Below are 18,556 nucleotides of genomic sequence, written 5' to 3' on the forward strand. Positions count from 1 at the left end.
TGCTCACAATTGAGTGGGTAGAAAACTGTTCAGATTTAAAACAAAGACTACATACTCGATAAGAAATATTTCACTGTCAATTATATGGCATAGATTTGTTTGTGATACTTTACCTGAAATAGCACATGCATTCTTTGAAAGCAAGCAGCTAGCCCAGAGTCATCATCATTATCATAATGAACTACACTTAAATGGCACCTTTGACGTATAAAATTGGTTTATACAAGGATTTTATGTCAGACTTAACCTCCTCCCTTCTACTGGATAATTATTTCAGTCAGACCTAGGAACAGTACTCTTCCTGGAAAAACACCAATTGAAAGGTTTGAATATGTTCTGCACAATATAAAGTTATCAGTCTCTAGGATCTGGTCATCCTTCTTTTTCTGGTTTAAATATACTGGGTCCAACCATCTCCTTTTAGCAGTACCAGGAAGTCAGTCTTATGGACCCAAACTTCAGTAGTGCCAAATCTGTGGAAGAGGTATGAAAATTGTCAAGAAACCAAGTCAAGAATTTAGTTACAAAAGAAACTCTGTCTTGAGTCACAACAATGCAATCCTAGAGGTAACCACACTTAATGCATCTAAGATGGAATGCAATATTAGGCACACCCATGCCTACTTGCTTTTTATATTTAAATATGTGTCAGTCACTTAGCCATGTCCAACTGTTTGTGACACATGGACTGTAGCCCGCCAGACTCCTCTGTCCATGGGATTCTCCAGGTGAGAATACTGGAGTGGGTTGCCACTTCCATCTTGAGGGGATCTTCCTGACCCAGGGATCAAACCCGGTCTCTTGCATTGCAGGCAGATTCTTTACCATCTGAGCTACAGGGAAGTCCATATTTAAATATATGTTTCTTAATTATCACTATAGAGGAAGTAGTCTACTAACTACAAACATAGAGGCATGTCTTTGATGGTTGCTGGTTGCGCTGAGATACTTAAGGAAAAAATACAAAAATAAAATATAAACATACATGTAATCTAGGAAAATGTAAACAAAAAAAAATACCAATTAGGTAGAAAAACTGAGAGAGAACTAAACAAGAGACAGCTGATAAAGGTACCAAAAAAAGTAAAAAAGACATTAATGATCCACTTTATCGATGCTACCTATCAAAACTTGAAACTATTGCCAAAATTAAGTAAACACAGGGAAATATATGGGTTTAGGATCCAAATTTGTGAACATGGAAATAGGGAGACACCAAAACAATTTAATTTTATAAGCATAGCTTTAAATATTCTTTTAAATCTAACTTAATATTTAGGTTCCGATTCGATCTAACTTTATTCTATAGCTTTTCTCACTGCAATCACAGTCTTTATTTTCACTGTGGTAAAATATATACCAGGAAAAATATATACCAGGGACATCCAGAAAGTTATTCTATATTTTGAAACAAAAGGATTTCTTTCTGGACTTCCCTGGTGGTCTAGTGATTAAGATTCCATGCTTCTACTGCAGAAAGCACAGGTTCAATTCCTGGTCAGGGAAGTTCCTCATGCTGTTTGGTATGGCGAAAAAAAAAAAAATCCAAAAAACTAAGAGAATTTCTTTCTTTTTAAAAAATGTCATTGACCTCTTCCTTCCTGATTAAAATTTAAAATATATAATTATGGAAAATTTCTATGATTTAAAAAAAAAAAGAAAAAAAATCACTTGTAATAACACAACCCAGAAATAATCAGCATGAACCTCTTGGTCCATTTCTTTTCAGGCCTTTGTCTATGCATATAGCATTCTCTCCCCATCTCGATATTTTGCTTTACACTTATCATTGGAAATAATATTCTGCATTTGTGTGCTTGTTTAAGAATATGCTTTCCTACTAGCACAGGAGCTCCTTGAGGGATCTTTTCACCAGTGTTAAGTTCTGCTTCTAGAACAATGCCTGGCAACTACAGGTAGTCCATAAATATCTATTGAATGAATGTTTTAAATTGAGCTTATACTGTATCTAATTTTATATCCTACTTTTTCCACTTACCTTTATATCACAAACACTTTCCCTAGGCTTCAAATATCCTTTGAAAGCATGATATTTTTGATAACAGCTATATATGGATATATCATGTTTGTAGACTACTCCCTACTATTGGAAAATTAAGGTCATTTCCAATTATTTTTTAGTTCTAAACAATGCTGAGATATAAATTAATCTTTATCCTATTTTTTACCTGTATTTTTAGAACTTAAATTACCTCCTGGGTGGGAAAGCTTTTCTTTATATCATCTGGAAACTCTGGTGCATCTTTCTGATTCACAGTTTTAAATGATGCCAGCCGATGACGTGCTTCTTTCATGCTTTGACTAAGCTGCCAAGGAAAAGGGGAAAAAAGAAAACAAAAACAGGCTAAAGTCTTAATATCAAATTCACTAAGTGTTCCAACAGGAAAACAGGCCCCTATTATTAAAAAATGCCAGACCTGAGACCAGAGGATTACCTGCAAAGAAGACTTTCTGATGCGCTGATAAGCTTTTACAACACTGTTTTTATTATTCTGAGAGACTGCATTTCATAACTTGATTTAAGTGCTGTTACTCAAATCATTTTTTAATAATGTATGCTTTATATTAAGTAAGTACACAAAAATATTAGAACCTAAAGATCTGAATTTGGAAATGATTCAGCAGATATATTCTTTACCTTCTACCTATCTTCTTAATAAAGAGTTATTTCTTCAACTGGTCCTTGCATGCCTGATCACTTTTATCACTCCTAGTCCCCTAAAATTGTTTTTTCTTATTTACATGGGTTACTTCTTCACCTGTAACATTTGAAGACTGTACTTACTTGTCTTTTCTCAAATGTCACTTCTTCCAGGAAGCCTTCCTACATTAATTTAGAATACAAATTCAAACATCTCAACAGAACCAATTTGTTTCAAGTACTCTAGACAACAATTAGTAATAAATATTAATATTAAATATGTTAATTTTGTGTTTATTCCCTTATTTCTACCTAGCAATTTCAGTAAGCACCTACTTTGATTTCTTTTTCAGGGAAGCACTGCCTATTTCACACTTCCCATATCTGCACAGAATGTTCCTTTAAGGAAAATCCAGGAAAGCATATCCCTATACTATTCAGTGAAATTATGGCAAAGCCAGGACCAATTTCAACCCATCCAGTGAAAGTTTAATGACATCATTTCTCCCTTACAGGGAAATAATGATTATGGTTTACAGATATAAATAACAAATATTTTATGATATTTACTAATAGTGACTAGAGATGAAAATTCTCTTGTTACCAGTCCAGTTTCCTTACAGCATATTACCTCTGTTTTGACCTTGCTTCTAAGAAGGTCTATACCTCTAGCCAGAGAAACCAGCTTGAAAAATTATACTTTATTCTATTAAAAGGAGGACTTTTAATTTAGTTAGAGTAGAGTAGCTAAATTTAGTTAGTAGAGTAGCTAAAGGGGTCAAGATAGAGTTAATCACAATGCAAAAAGACACAGTATATTTGCAGCTGAAGTTACGAAAAAATACAGAGCCACGAACATGCCTGCTTTAACTCATTGTCAGGTATGGCAGACATAACTGCCCTGTATAATGGGACCAAGGATGCAAAATACTTGGTGTGACAGATTTAAAATAAGAGTTACTTACGTATTCTTCATTTTCCATCAAGTCACACCTCTATGAGAATCGCAGATTGATTTTAGTCCTTTAAGCAGGATATTTCAACTGGTCCAGCAATTGGACTATACCTAACATTCAGTTTCTCTGTCATTAAATCAACTCAAAAGCCCTTTCAATGACCTGCTATGAGGATGTAGTATGCTGAATAACAGTCACCCAAAGATATCAAGAGGCTTCCCAGGTGGCATCAATTGTAAAGAACCCATCTGCTAATGCAGGATGTACAAGAGATGTGGGTTTGATTCCTGGATCAGGAAGACCCCCTGGAGAAGAGTGTGGCAACCCACCCAGTATTTTTGTCTGGAGAATCCCACGGACAGAGGAGCCCAGCAGGCTATAGTCCATGGTGTCCCAAAGGGTTGGACACAACTGAAGCGACTTAGCACGCACACAAAGGTATCAGGTCTTAATTCCTTAGACTTGTAATTGTTACTTTATAAAGAGAAAGGGACTTTGCACATGTGATTAAGTTGAGGATCTTGAGATGATCTTGGATTATCTAGACTAGCACTAAAAGCCATCACAAGTGGTTTTTATAAAACATATTAGATATGAGGAAAACCAGACATACGGAAAAGGTGATGTGAAGATGGAGCCAGAGATTGGTTTGATGTGGCCACAAGCAAAGGAATGCCAGCAGACACCAAAAGCTTGAAGAGTCAAAGAACAAATATTCCCTAGAATCTGTGGAAGGAGCATATCCCTGCAGACACCTTGATTTTGGCTCAGTGAAACTGATTTTGGACTTCTGGTCTCCACAACTGTGAGAGGAAAAGTTTTTGTCATTCTAAGCCACTAAGTTTGTGGGCTTACAAATCCCCCTATTTGTTAAATGTTCATTTAACAAATTTTCATTTAACAATTTGTTAAATGTTCATTTAACAAATTTTCATTTGTTAAATGAACAAATGTTCATTTAACAAATTATGTAAAATGAACAGGCATACAAAGAGGCTAAAGGAGTTTTAAGTATGCCAAAGTTGTGGAGCTGTGATGATGAGAATACCAGTTTGCAGTAGAAAAGTAAGTAAAGAAGAGAGAACACATGTAGAGACAGGCTGACCAACTGTCGCAGTTTGACTGGAACTGTCCCAAAGGAGTTACTGCTTTGGACACTGTCTCACTGTCTAGTTCTTAGTGACATCTAGTGGATAGAAAGTGCAACAGAAACAGTAAGATTAAAAAAAAAGTTGAGCTACTATTGTCACGGATTGCATAAGCAAAAGTTTATAGGCTTAGAGTAGTCTAAGTCACTGAATATTCCTCAGGAGCTCATCTTCTTTTAGGAAAAAAACAGGGTCGGGACTTCCCTGGTGGTCTAACGGTTAGGACTCCTTGCTTCTATAGCAAGCAGCATGGGTTTGATCCCTGGTCGGGGAACAAGAAGATCCCACAAGCCCCAAGGCCCAGCCCAAAAAGAAAAAAAAAAAAAAACAGGGTATAAAAACTTTTATATTCTAGACTTTTTACTGTTCCTATCTTAAAATTCTTTTGAATTTACCAATTCAACTCAGTTTACCAGTTCAAAATATACAGCTCAATTCCACCTCCTCCAAGAATTCTTCCCCAACTATTTCTTTAGAATTAAAACATTTTTGAACTTCCACTGCACAAATTTATCACCAAATGCAGCAAATATTTCCATATTTTAACCAACAGATTAGGAGTCTGTTAGCTTTGTACCTCTACTTGGAAATGTAAACCCATGAAAGGTCCTATTTCACATATCATTAGTAACCCTACAATGCTTAACAAACGTTGTATATTCAAATATCTGTGGACTGATGTGTCCTATTTAAGTATTATACAGATGAAGTACAATCCTCACTACAATGGGATTTATAGCTACAAGCACCATGAAAGCAAGGGCTGTGTCTGTCTCGTTTTATCCTTTGTACTTTATGCAGTACCTGGCTCAATAAATACTGGCTCGGTAAATTGTTCATAATAGTTAAAAGAAAATAAAAAATGATCACTACAAGCCAAACAATAACAAGAAAAAGTCATAGTCTGGCAAAGAGAAAAAAATCTTTTTAAAAAGTATCTCAACACAACATGTACTTATAATAAAGCTTTCTCTATTTATCCTAACAGCACAAAAAGATTTGCTCCATATTTATGACCAAGCATGTTAGCATCACACAACTTTTATTTTCACATAATCATAATTTTCCACATTTTTTTCCTCCTCTTACTAACCCTTTGGATTACATTGTAAAAGGATAAGACAGGAGAAGGAAATGCCAGCCCACTCCAGCATTCTTGCCTGGAAAAGTCCATGGACAGAGGAGTCTGGCGGGCTGAGGTCTATGGGGTTACATGACTGAGCACACATGCATAAGGAGGGTGGAGGGAGATGGGTTGGTAGCAATAAACTGGTAGAACTAAATAAAATAAAATAAAATAAAATAAAATGATAAGATGAAGGATTATTCCCACAACCAAGTTGAAGAACGTGATCAACTGAACAAAAGCCAAGGTACACTAAGTAGGGTGGGGGTGCTGATTAGATGGCGTCAAGTGACTTGAGTGGATGGAGCTATTCATGGTGGTTAATTTTTAAATATTAGGTATACAAAGTGAATCACTGAAAAGTTATATTAAAAACTTGTGAGTACGTCAATTTAGAGTTTACTTATTATTACTTGACTTACAGACCAATTTATTGTGATAATCAGATTGAGGGACAGAAAAAAGAAACAAAAACAATCATTGAAAGTCCCATATATGTACTGAACCTTTGTGCAATAGAGGTTAGAAGTCATTTTTGTCCGTATGCTACAAACTGAGAGTCACTTACCCACAACAACTTAAGTATATTTGGAAAATCTACATTCTTTGACTTAAAGTTCTTTCTCATAAGTTTTGAACTCTAATACTTTGGTATCATAAGTGTCCAATCAATAAATAAAAAATTTTGTTGCTGTTGTTCAGTCACTAAGTCATGTCCAACTCTTTGCAACCCCATGGACTACAGCATGCAGGCTTCCCTGTCCTTCACAATCTCCTGGAGTTTGCTCAGACTCATGTCCATTGACTCGGTGATGCTATCCAACCATCTCATCCTCTATCTCCCCCTTCTCTTCTGCCCTCAACCTTTCCCAGCCATCAGGGTCTTTTCCAATGAGTTGGCTCTTTACATCAAGTGGCCAAAGTAGTGGAGCTTCAGCTTCAGCATCAGTCCTTCCACTGAATATTCAGAGTTGATTTCCTTTAGGATTGTCTGATTTGATCCCCTTGCTGTCTGAGGGACTCTCATATAATTTTAAATATAAACTTAAAATGTGTATTAAAAATAAATATCATCCCATTAATCTTCACTTTACAAAGGTAAAAAAAGGGGGGGAGGTGATAAAAGTTGAAGTTGATGTGACACCTCCTAATCTCTACATCATAGGCCAGGTATGTCATATATCTAAAAAAAAGAAAAAAACCAGAGACATAAATAAAATGAATATGTACTTACAGCCTGGGCTTGTTGTTGGAACAGTTCATTCTGATTCTCTCTGTCTTCTATTCCACCCTCAAGCATCTGGGGAGGAGGCAATCTGGCACTTCCAATAGCAGCATTCAAATTGCTTGGAAAAACGCTCGTTCTTTTAGGAGTTAAGTGTGCAAGATCTGAAGAGTGCATGGCTATAGAGCCTTCTTTCTCTGCCTACACGAAGGAAGAACGAGTGAGATTCCTCTAGTGAGACTGATTCCCCCCAGCCCAGTATAACCAACTGATATCTACAAGCAGCCCAAAAGTTTAAAACCGGGGTTGGGGAGAGGGATGAGAAATTTTAGTTGACAAAGAAACTAACATTTACCAGGCACCTACTAGGTGCTAATAATCTATATTATCTAATTCTCAAAACAACACTGTGAGACTATGTCCCCACTTCACAGATAAAGAAACCACAGCTGAGAGAATTTAAGCACTTCGCCCAAGGTCACATAGCTAATAGGGAGCAAAGCCAGAATTCAAACCCCAACCCAAACTCTGACATTATTTATAACTATTTGGTGAAAGCAAGAGGTCATCAGAACAACACAGGAAAACAGAAACAAGTTTCTCTGCCTACAAATCTACTGCCCTCACTAGTTAATGAAACAAAGCCTGGGATCAAGAAAGGTGATTCTGTTGTTTCCTAACTGCATTTCCCAAAACAAACACATGTTCCATCCAACCTTTACTCAGGCTCACTTTTGAACTTACAGCTTCATAAGACCTCTGAAGTTGTTGCTTTTTTCTCAGCCGAACTTGCTGATTTACTCGGCTTTTGACTTGTCTCTGAAAGCGCTTCAGAGCTTCTTGTTTCTTTCTTAGCTGCTCCTTCAGTTCTTCTTCAATTATATATGCTGAAGTCTTTAAAGATGAAAGATAGAAAATAAATTTAATGTCCCACTAGTTTTGCCTACTGTAAACACAAAGTGGTCAAGATACAATCCCGAAAAAATAATACAGTTCTATAATCCAAAATTCCCTGTACAGTGAAGAAGTCACAGTAATTCAGAGCTGATAATCTAAACATCGCTGTGCTGTGCTTAGTCGCTATGTCATGTCCAACTCTTTGTGACCCCATGGACTATAGCCCACCAGGGTCCTTTGTCCATGGGGATTCTCCAGGAAAGAGCACTGGAGTGGGCTGCCGTGCCCTCCTCCAGGGGATCTTCCCAACCCAGGGACTGAACCCATGTCTCCTGCATTGCCGGCAGATTCTTTACCATCTGACCCACCAGGGAAGCTCAAGTGAGTACCAAAAACTTAAACCAAATCACAAACTAAAACTTAGAACCTGTGAGCACAAAAATCAAATCTTAATTTTTCATGTACTGAGAACTAAAAGTATCTTCATTAATTCTTAATGAACCAATTCAAACCTATCTTATGTTTCAGTTTCTAAAGTGAGTAAAACAGTCCACATATACCAGATTGCTCGACTTCCCTGCTGGCTCAGATGGTAAAGAATCTGCCTGCAAGGCAGGAGACCTGGGTTCGATCCCTGGATCGGGAAGACTCCCTGAAGAAGGGAGTGGCTACCCACTCCAACAAAAACTAGCCTGGAGAATTCCATGGACAGAGGAGCCTGGTGGGCTAATAGTCCATGGGGTTGCAAAGAGTCTGGCATGACTGAGAAACTAATATTAACATATCAGATGGCTCACCACTCACCCACCGTGTGCTACTATAAAATGAGAATTCTGCTGCATTTTTAACCAAGCATGCCCTTCCTGTCATCTCCACCTAGAAAAGTCTTACTCAGCCTCCAAGAACATCCAATACCCCTCTGTTACCTCTCATTCTTGGAGAAGGAAATGGCAACCCACTCCAGTATTCTTGCCTGGAAAACCCCATGAACAGAGGAGCCTGGCAGGCTACAGTCCATGGGGTCCCAAGAGTTGGACACAACTTAGTGACTACACCACCACCACCACCACGCACCACCTCTCATTCTTACTAACATTGAGTACAATAATTCTTAACTCCCTATTAGATTACGAATCCTTTGAGAGCAGGAAATGTATTTCATTCTCCTTTGCTTCCCCTACTATAAGGGAGCCTAGAATACAAAAGTACTCAATATTTATATAAAGCTTAATTCCAAAACAATCTGGAATGTTTTATTACATTTGAATCCTTGATCATTGTTCACTTCCTCTAAGTGCTCTGAATGGCAAAGAATGAAAATAATAGTAGTCACCATGATTAAAGATCTATTAGCATAAGCACTTTAACTTCTATCACTGAATCCTCAAAACTAGCTCTAATACTAGGTATTCTTATCTCTTACATGAAAGATGAGGAAACGGGCTCAGAAACATTCATCTTTAGTAGCAGCCAAAGATCCTACAGCTGGCAAGTAGCAACGCTAGAACATTCTCTGACTCCAACACTTATGCCCTATACTGTATTGCTTTTCTCTGGACTATGTCTCTCTTCCATAAAGAATCGCCAAATTAAATAAACCCATCATACCTCCTGTCTATTCCTTCTGCTAACACAGTGATACTAAATTCTAATTCTGAGGGGTGCCTCAAATTATTTCACAGTCTTTAAATTCTCAAAATCAAGTGAATTTAAATTCCAATTAAAATTATGAGTTCCAAGAAATCTATCCCATAAACTATTCTAGAACATATGTACCAGAGAGTAGAATGTACAAGTATCAGTGAATAATTAGGTAACACAATTCCAAAGGAGAGATATATATATCAAGTCTGGACAAGTGACTCAAGTTAACTCAAGACCAGACAAACTGAAGCCACCCGCGCCTCTTTCCTTAACTCCATTGTCTGTCTGCCCTCTTTTGCCCTCACCTTGAGATTACCAAACATTTTCCTGAAGTGCATGACTGGTTCCAAATTGTGGCTCTCAAGTGTAAACCAAAGATAAGAGTGTATCACATTTTAGAAACAACTAAAGATCTTTGTATGATAATTTAATTAACAACTACGTATTTGTTCAATAACCCTAAAGCAAAAACGTAACTATTTATGACGGAATACAAACAGCATCCTCAGACTGCTTATGCGAGCACAAGGAATTAGGGAAGGCTAATAAAAAGAAACATGGGAGAAGAAACCTCACCACATTGGCATCAAACTGACACTCACAGCTGCCGGGACTTCTGAACTATCTGGCGGGGCAGGCTCCACCCAGGCCCCAACGGGTACTATAGCCTGGTTCCTCTCAGCCAGCACTGCCAACACGTCCTTGCTCTTCAAGGGGTTTAAAGCCAGGGGCAACTTTGTGGTATTTCGAGGCTTCTTGAGGGGGGCCATACTTCTTGGCATCTATGACTCCTGGTTAGGAGAAAGGAAAAGCTCAAAATCTTCAAACGACCGCCTTAAAAAATTCAATTCCCTAACATCCGTGCCACAGACTCCTGAAAAGGAGTAAAGTCTTGCAGGAGGCAGTAGTCTGACAAAGAATCTGGCGAAGGAAGGGGGGAAAGAAAGTAAGAGGGACGATACAAAGAAAGTGTTATAAAGGAAGGAAATGTTTCAGGATCGCCCTCGAAAAGCAACACGGAGGAGCGCGGGGAAAAAATAAGAATCTGACTGAGAGAAGGAAACTGTGCCATTGGGGGCACAGCGACAAGGGAAAGGAAGGAAAGAGCGTAGCAGCGGGAGGGCGACGGGACTGGGAGGGTGCGGGGTGGGAACCTGGGTCTGAAGCCGAAAGTTCAAATAATTGGTATCCGGTTATGGGGGCAGCGCTGAACGCTGGGGAGTCCCGGACCAGAGAAAAGCCTGTTTCTCAGGCCTCGGGGTCACACTCTGGCTGAGACTGCACCGGCCTAGTAGTATTGATCGCAGCTGGCCACAACTCAAGCTAACATGGATACTAAGGTAACTACCGCCAGTAAACCGCCGCTTTGGAGAAACCCGCGTCGCGCTGCCCCACCCCGCCCTTCGGCGCCCTCGTATCCGCCTCTACCGGGCTCGCGTCATCTCCCGGGGCCTGGAAAAGCGTGAGGGGCGGAGTTAGCGCTCCAGATGTGCGTCACCTCCGCTTCGTCTCGCTGAGGGGGCGGGACTTGTGAATGCTAGTGGAATGGGTGTGGCCAGGGTGAGTCCCCTCTGCGGCTGGGAAACCGGCCAGCAGAAATGTGGGTCTACCGGCGGTGCCTGAATATCCCAGCGCCGGGGATGTCCGGCATCTTCAGGCAAAGGAATACGTTGGGCTGAAAAGCAGGTTGACTGAGCGGGTTGTTGTTGATAAGTCGTGTCTGACTCTTTTGCGATCCCATGGACTGTAGCCCGCTAGGCTCGTCTGTCCGTGGGATTTCCTAGGCAAGAGTACTGGAGTGGGTTGACATTTCCTTCTCCAGGGGATCTTCCCGACAGGGGGGATCGGACCGGGTGTCCTCCTTAGCAGGCGGCTTCTTTACCACTGAGCCATAGAGAAGCCCATAACTGAGCTGGTCAGGGGCCTAATTGAAGGAAGCACAGGAAAAGGATGGACGAAGGCGGGCCTGGCAGGGCTTCCTTCAGGAACGAACTAAGCCAGCAGCTCAGACCATAAAGAATCTGCCTGTAGTGGGGAAGAATCCCTGGGTCGGGAAGATCCCCTGGAGAAGGAAATGGCACCCACTCCAGTATTCTTGCCTGGAAAATCCCATGGACAAAGGAGCCTGGCGGCCTACAGTCCATGGAGTCCCAAAGAGTTGGACAGGACTCAGCAACTAACACTTTTCAAGCCAGTTGTAAATCATGCTGATCCTTTGTACACCTCCCTACATTAGTAGTGCTATTTCATACATGTTCTTATACATAAATATGGTCTCCCTGTCTGCTCCAAGCTTTCATTATCCCTGTGAGATACCCATTCGTTCATTCATGTAACTTACAATTGAGAGATTTTTTGTATACCAGTACTGTTTTAGGCACTGGAAATGTATAGCAGTGAGCAAAAGAGATAAATATCCCTTGTTCGTGGGAGTGACAATGAGAAATAACAAAGTAGATTCATGAATAAGTAAACAAATGTGTCTGGGTGATGAGCATTGTAGATTAAAAACAGAGGATGAGGATAAAAAGTGTGTCGGAGGGTAGGGGAGATGAAATTTTAGATAGGATGACCAGAGAAGGCTTCAGAGGTAATTTTGAGCAAAGAATCCAATGCACATTTCCATGGAATAATGAAACACTCTTAATTTTCACTGGAGAGCTTTCTAAAAGTTCAGGCAAAGTGAACTGCAAGTATAATCTCTCCAGAGTGGGTGCCTGCCTAGCTGAGAACCTGAGCCCTGGGGCTTCCTCACATTAAACAGTCTGGGAAGAAGAGGGGAACGCAAAGAAATTGGAAGGATCAGCCTGTAAGCCTAGGAAGAAGACCAGGAGTGTGTAATACCTTGAAGAAAAGGTTTTATTGAAGAGGAATTTAACCTGTGTTAACTTCTGATAGGTCAAATAAGATGATGACTGAAATTAACTGTTGGATTGAACAATATGGAGGTCATAGATAACTTTTATAAAAACAGTGTTTTGGGGGTAGTTTGAGATCAAAAGGCTGCTGGGTAGGCCTAGAGAGGGAGGAAGAATTGGAGACAGCGATTTTAGACAACTCTTACAATGAGTTGAATTGTAAAGTGACACAGAGAAAATGTGTATCTGAAAGAGATAGATCATAGGATTCTTTTCTTTAATATTGCAGTCTATGTGTTCTGTTGATGCTAACTATCCAGTAAACAAAAGAAAACTGACAATGCAGGAGAGAGATGGAGGAATTTTTGTATCTGTGTCCTTAAGTGGGTAAGAGGGAATGGGATCTAGTGAACAGTTGAAGGAACTGGCCTTAGATAGCAGGAGAGAGAGTTCATTATAACACTAGCAGTGAAGTAGAATATATACTGGTAATTGGCTAATATGGCAGGGGGAGCTTGTGGAAGTTCCTTTCTGATTGCTCTGTTTTCTCCATAAAATAGTATTTTTGTTAGCCTACAGGGTGACTCTAATGATCCCCACCTCCTGGTATTCACACCCTGTGTAGTCCCCTTTCACACTGTACACACCGTGTAGAATTGTTCTGTGTGACCAATAGTATATGACATGTCACTAGAAATTAGGTTATAAAAAAATGCTGTGTTTCTCTCTCTCCACCATGTACTCTCATTCTGTCTATCTCTCACTCTTGCTGTGATTCTCACTCTTTCCCAACACTTGCTCTGGGGGAAGCCATTTATGTCATGGGAAGTCATGTAAGAAGGACCACATGGCAGTGAACTGAAGGCTGTTGCCAACAGCCTGGTGAATGATCTTGGAAGTGGATCCTCCAGCCCCAGTCAAGTCTTCAGAGACCGGAGTCTTGGCCAACAACTTGACTGCAATCTCATAAGAGACCCTGAGCCAGACTATACAGCCAGAAACTTTGTGAGATAATATTTGTTCTTTCAACATGCTAGATTCTGAGGTAACTGGTTACACAGAAAGACATAACTATTACAAATAGAAAGCAAATTCATCAATGAATAAAATAGAAAAAAAGAGATGCTGGACGTTTGAAAAAGGTGTACAGTAGTTGTCCAGAAGAGGAGAAGTATGAACTAGAAACATGTACAGTTGCCAGACAGCCTTAAGGACCCATGTGAGGTTCCTGATTATGAATTTAAAGTGAGACTAGTCAGCATGTTTGAGGGTTTTCCTTCAGTTGCGTGGTTACAGGCATAATCATAGGTGGGGGTTTTAATTTTAACCGGGGTTGAGTTTTTACCGAACTATTACTTACAAGCAAGAAAGGTGCAAGAGAGTTAGAGATGAGGGCAAGGGAGTAATTAAATGACTGGCCATGGTATTGAAACTTCCCTAGTGGCTCAGATGTTAAAGAAACTGCTTGCAATGCAGGAGACCTGGGTTCGATCCCTGGGTAGGGCAGATTCCCTGAAGGAGGGCAGGGCAACCCGCTCCAGTATTCTTGCCTGAGAATCCCCATGGACAGAGGAGCCTAGAAGGCTACAGTCTGTGGGATCGCAAAGAGTCGGACATGACAGAGTGATTAAAAATCATCTTACCTACTTGTCACCCTTTCCCATATTTGTTTTGTGTGCTCAGTCGCTTAGTCATGTCCGACTCTTTGCAATCCCATTGGCTGTAGCTGTCAGGCTCCTCTGACCATGGAATTCTCCAGGCAAGAATACTGGAGTGGATTGTCATTCCCTTCTCCAGGGGAATTTCCCAATCCAGGGATCAAACTCAGGTCTCTTGCACTGCAGGCAGATTCTTTACCATATGAGCCACCAGGGAAGTTACTAAGTAGATACGGGACCTGGTAAAGTTGGCAGGATCAAGACCTTGTAGGGTCCAGTGGTGGGGCTAAGGTTTGTTAGAGCGAGATGCACTGAAAAAATAAGAGCTGGTTGAGGGACTTCCCTGGTGGTCCAATGCCTAAGATTCCCAGCTCCCAATGTAGGGGGCCCAGGTTCCATCCGTAGTCAGGGAACTAGGTCCCACATGCAACAGCTAAGAGTTCGTGGGTCTCAACTAAAGATCTCACATGCCACAACAAAGACTTGATGCAGCCAAATAAATAAATAAATACCTATTTTTTAAAATAGGTGGTGATCTCAAGATGCTTGAAACTGCAGATATTGGTACTGTCCAAGTCTATGGTATGACCAAGGGAGAGAGTGCTGAGGTAGAAGAACAAAACTGCTGCAGAAGAAGAAGTCACAGAAATGAGGACAAGAGCACTTAATGGACTATTCCTGAGGTTATTGAAATCACCAAGATCCATGACCAGAATAGTGTTGGTGAGAGCCAGGAGCAACAGTCTTCAAGGAATTCCAGGAAAAGACCTGGAGGTTGGTGGATGACTCTAGCTGGCAAATTAGTACATGGCATAGCCTAACATGGAGTCAAAGCGAAGGGCGAAGCAGAGAAAAAGGAGCTCCCTTTTTATAAATAATAGAATTTAAAAAACAAATGGTTTTAGATAGCACTGAGTAATCAAGTAACAAGAAGGAAACCCAACATTGTAGGGCAATTATCCTCCGATTTTAAAAAGTAGTGTAAATTTTTTATGGTTAATTTTAAAAAAAGAAAATAAGGGGAAAAAAAGAAAACCCACCCCACATCCACCCAGAGTGGTGAGAAACAGAAAACAGCTACTGCTGAAGAGGGCCAGAGGGAGATGGATTTGTGCACCTACACACACACACACACACACACACACACACCCCAACACTAGGAAGAAGTGTTATCAGGTAGCTTCTCTAACCTGCTCACTCAGGTCTGTGCCTCCCACTAGCTACTGTACCAGTGGCTTCATGTAAATCTATATTCTTGCATTTCCAGAGAGATCTCATCTTGAGCCCAGCTCCCATTTGCTGATGTTTTCACAAGGCTTATCTTCCATGGCCAGAGTTAGTTTCTTGGCAGGGGAACTGTTTGCTTAGAAATGTCTGTCTTCTTCAGAAACTTAAAAGAACGGGTGTTGCTGGCACCAGAGTCTTGCGGCCCTGCTTCAATCACTCCTCCTCGGGGGGATGCCCTCTGATGTGTGTGGCTGGCGGATCCCTGGCCATCAATGCGCAGAGCTCTGAGTCACTGGGTCCTTGGCAGCGGTCCACCCCACACAGAACTCCAAAATGTGCTGCTTGATCATCACTAACCTGTTTGTGGCTGACTGACACCCCCCTCTCCAACCTGTAACACATTGGAAAACGTGGTCACCTGTTCATCCCAAGGGTCTGTCCTAAGGAGAACCTTTCCTGAAGTGGGAAAATGGCCTGTTCCCCTCTCTAGGGACCTGGATGCTCAACTGCTGAGTCGTTACCCACTTCCACTCTCTTCCCAACACTTGAGCAGGATTCCCCAGGGTTAGCATCCAATGTTCTGGGCTGTTTCCTCCAAGTCTTCTGTGTTCCTTCTCCTCTTTACCTAACTCTTGATGCTAAAAGCTCAGTTCCTCTGTTCACTGGTGCCAAATTAAATCTTGAACAGAATTTGGGGGGAAGCAGAAAAGAGTAGTTTTATTGCTTTTCCAGGCAAAGCGGGCCACAGTGCACTAATGCCCTCAAAACTGTGTGTCCCCACTTAGGGAAGACAGTGACAAGTTTAACAGTAAATGTCAGCTCCTGACATTCTTCTGATGGGTTGGCGGGGAGGTAAGTAGGTGTCAACATTGTCAGCCTTCAGGTCCAACTGGTCTGGGGTCAACAGGCTTGTGGGGAGCATACCATAACTTCTCCCACCTGGAAGGGGTTTCTATAGCTAAAAAATACCTCAAAGGTATTGTTGTGTGTCTTCTGTGATGGGGAAACAGAACCTTGCCCCAAGGCTGCTCTTGACTGTTTCTACCTGGTCTTGCATCCCCTCCCTTCCCTAATTAACAGCTGTTTGAATTTGCCCATTGGAACTCTGGGAAGGTCATGAAGACTGAATGAAGGCTGTTTCCTGTGATCAAGGAAATGGGAGACACAGAAAGGCTCTGTCCCCAGGAGCCCCACATGGCCCTGCTTGGTATCAATCCCAAAATAACCTTTCTAACTGAAATCCTTGGCAAGGGTCCTTCTGCTTGTTTGTGCCAACCAAGTTTTTTACAAAGTGTTTCCTTGTAAATGGCATCAATAACAGATTGTTCCAATTAAGCCCACTTGTCTCAAGAGCATCTGCTGTACTCATCTTTGCAAAAAATTCTCTAAATTTATCAAAGAAAAAGAAGCATTTTCCCCTTTCTCTTGGTGGGTGATTAAAAAAAAAATTAACACAGGAATTTCATTGTCCTCCATATTACCAAATGCTCATCTCACATGGACATAGAGATGCGCTTCCCAGATCCTGAATCAAGGAAGGACTTGATAGCCTAGCTTCTGAGAGTGTTGTAGCCCCTTGAGCTGTCAGCTCCTTAAGGGACATCAGCTTCAGAGAGCAGCCTTGCTCTCTCTCTGAGGAGGAGACTCATCCCAAGACTGATGGTCTGGGAATGTAAAGACAAGGTGATTTTTGTTTATTATTATTATTTTTTAAACTTTTTATTTTGTATTGAGGTATAGCTGATTACCAATGTTGTGATGGTTTCAGGTGAACAACGAAGGGACTCAGCCATACATACACATGTATCCACTCTCCCCTAAAACTCCCCTCCCATCCAGGCTGCACATGACATTGAGCCAAGTTCCCTGTGCTATACAGTAGGTCTACACTGGTTATCCATTTAAAATATAGCAGTGTGTACATGTCCGTCCCAGACTTCCTAACTATCCCTTCCCCACAGCAACCCTACATTTGTTTTCTAAGTCTGTGATTCTCTTTTTGTTTTGTAAGTAAGTTCATTTGTATCATTTCTATTTCGATTCCACATATAAGTGATGTCATATGATATTTTCCTCTTCTGTCTGACTTGCTTCACTCAGTATGACAGTCTCTAGGCCCATCCATGTTGCTGCAAATGGCATTAATTTCATTCTTTTTAATGCCTGTGTAATATGCCGTTGTGTATATATGTACCACGTCTTCTTTATCCATTCCTCTGTCAATGGACATTTAGATTGCTTCCTTGTCTTGGCTATTGTAAACACTACTGAAATGAATATTGGGATGCATGTATCCTTTTCGATCATGTTTTTCTCCAGATACATAAGGCGTGGGTGTTTCTGCCTAACTTGAAGCAATTCTGATGAGCCATCATTTCAGCTTCAGAGCTCCCCATGGACTTGGCTGAGGCTGTCCAGCCTGAATCACAGCTCAATCAATCCCTCTGCCTTCTCCTATTTCCTTCTCCTCCCTTCAACAGGTGTCAATATCCAGTCCCTGATAAAATCCTGAACTTGAAACTTCGTTTCAGAGTCTGCTTCCTGGAGAACCCAACTACAACCTCTGAGTGTTGTTACACCTCAGGGACCAAGGCACGAACAGCTTTCAGGCCGTATTACTCCCAGTGTAAAATCCATAGATAGTCTGTGTGTATGTGTTAAGTTGCCTCAGTCTTGTCCGGCTCTTTGCAACCCCATGGACTGTAGCCCCGCCAGGCTCCTCTGTCCTTGGGATTCTCCAGGCTAGAATACTAGCGTGGGTTGCCATGACCTCCTCCAGGGGATCTTCCCAACCCAGGGATCGAACCCCCATCTCTTATGCCTCCTGCATTAGCAGGCATGTTTTTTATCACTAGCATCATCATTATTCTTTTCTTATTCATCAAAGAGACTGGCAACATTTCAAAGAGATGGTCTAACCACAATTTAAAGTCCTTCCTATTCGCTGTTGTCACTTTTGAGCCTGTGGATTAAGCTAACTCTCACAGTTACCCCACCTCTAGCCTATAAGCGAATGTGAGCCAATAAAGTCCCTTATCATCAATGCCATTTTGCATTAGGTTTTATGTTGTTTGTAACATAGCGCCTAGGTGAGCAAAATAGAAGGATGCTATTGGTAAAGGTAAGAGAATGGAGCGGATAAGCAGAAAGATTCA

At 41.0% G+C, this 18,556-nt stretch overlaps 1 protein-coding gene across 6 annotated transcripts in view; it reads right to left on the reverse strand.

Moving 5' to 3' along the window:
- The window catches only part of CCDC15 (coiled-coil domain containing 15), a 53,109-nt gene extending 42,011 nt beyond the window's left edge, over positions 1–11,098 (reverse strand). Inside the window, exons 1-6 of one of the 6 annotated variants that reach the window (XM_061167350.1) lie at positions 11,007–11,098; positions 10,261–10,449; positions 9,964–10,017; positions 7,862–8,011; positions 7,127–7,318; positions 2,214–2,327 (exon numbers count right to left, since the gene is read on the reverse strand). In XM_061167350.1, coding sequence (XP_061023333.1) covers positions 2,214–2,327; positions 7,127–7,318; positions 7,862–8,011; positions 9,964–10,017; positions 10,261–10,440 — 690 coding nt within the window. In that variant the 5' untranslated portion in view covers positions 10,441–10,449; positions 11,007–11,098. Of the gene's footprint in view, positions 1–2,213; positions 2,328–7,126; positions 7,319–7,861; positions 8,012–9,963; positions 10,018–10,234; positions 10,687–10,812; positions 10,982–11,006 lie in introns of those variants that run through there. The other 5 variants (XM_061167331.1, XM_061167358.1, XM_061167365.1 and 2 more) reach the window with 5 other exon arrangements.
- Positions 11,099–18,556: the final 7,458 nt, after the last annotated feature.

Source organism: Dama dama, chromosome 2 (assembly GCF_033118175.1).
Source record: "Dama dama isolate Ldn47 chromosome 2, ASM3311817v1, whole genome shotgun sequence".
Classification (NCBI taxonomy): domain Eukaryota; kingdom Metazoa; phylum Chordata; class Mammalia; order Artiodactyla; family Cervidae; genus Dama; species Dama dama.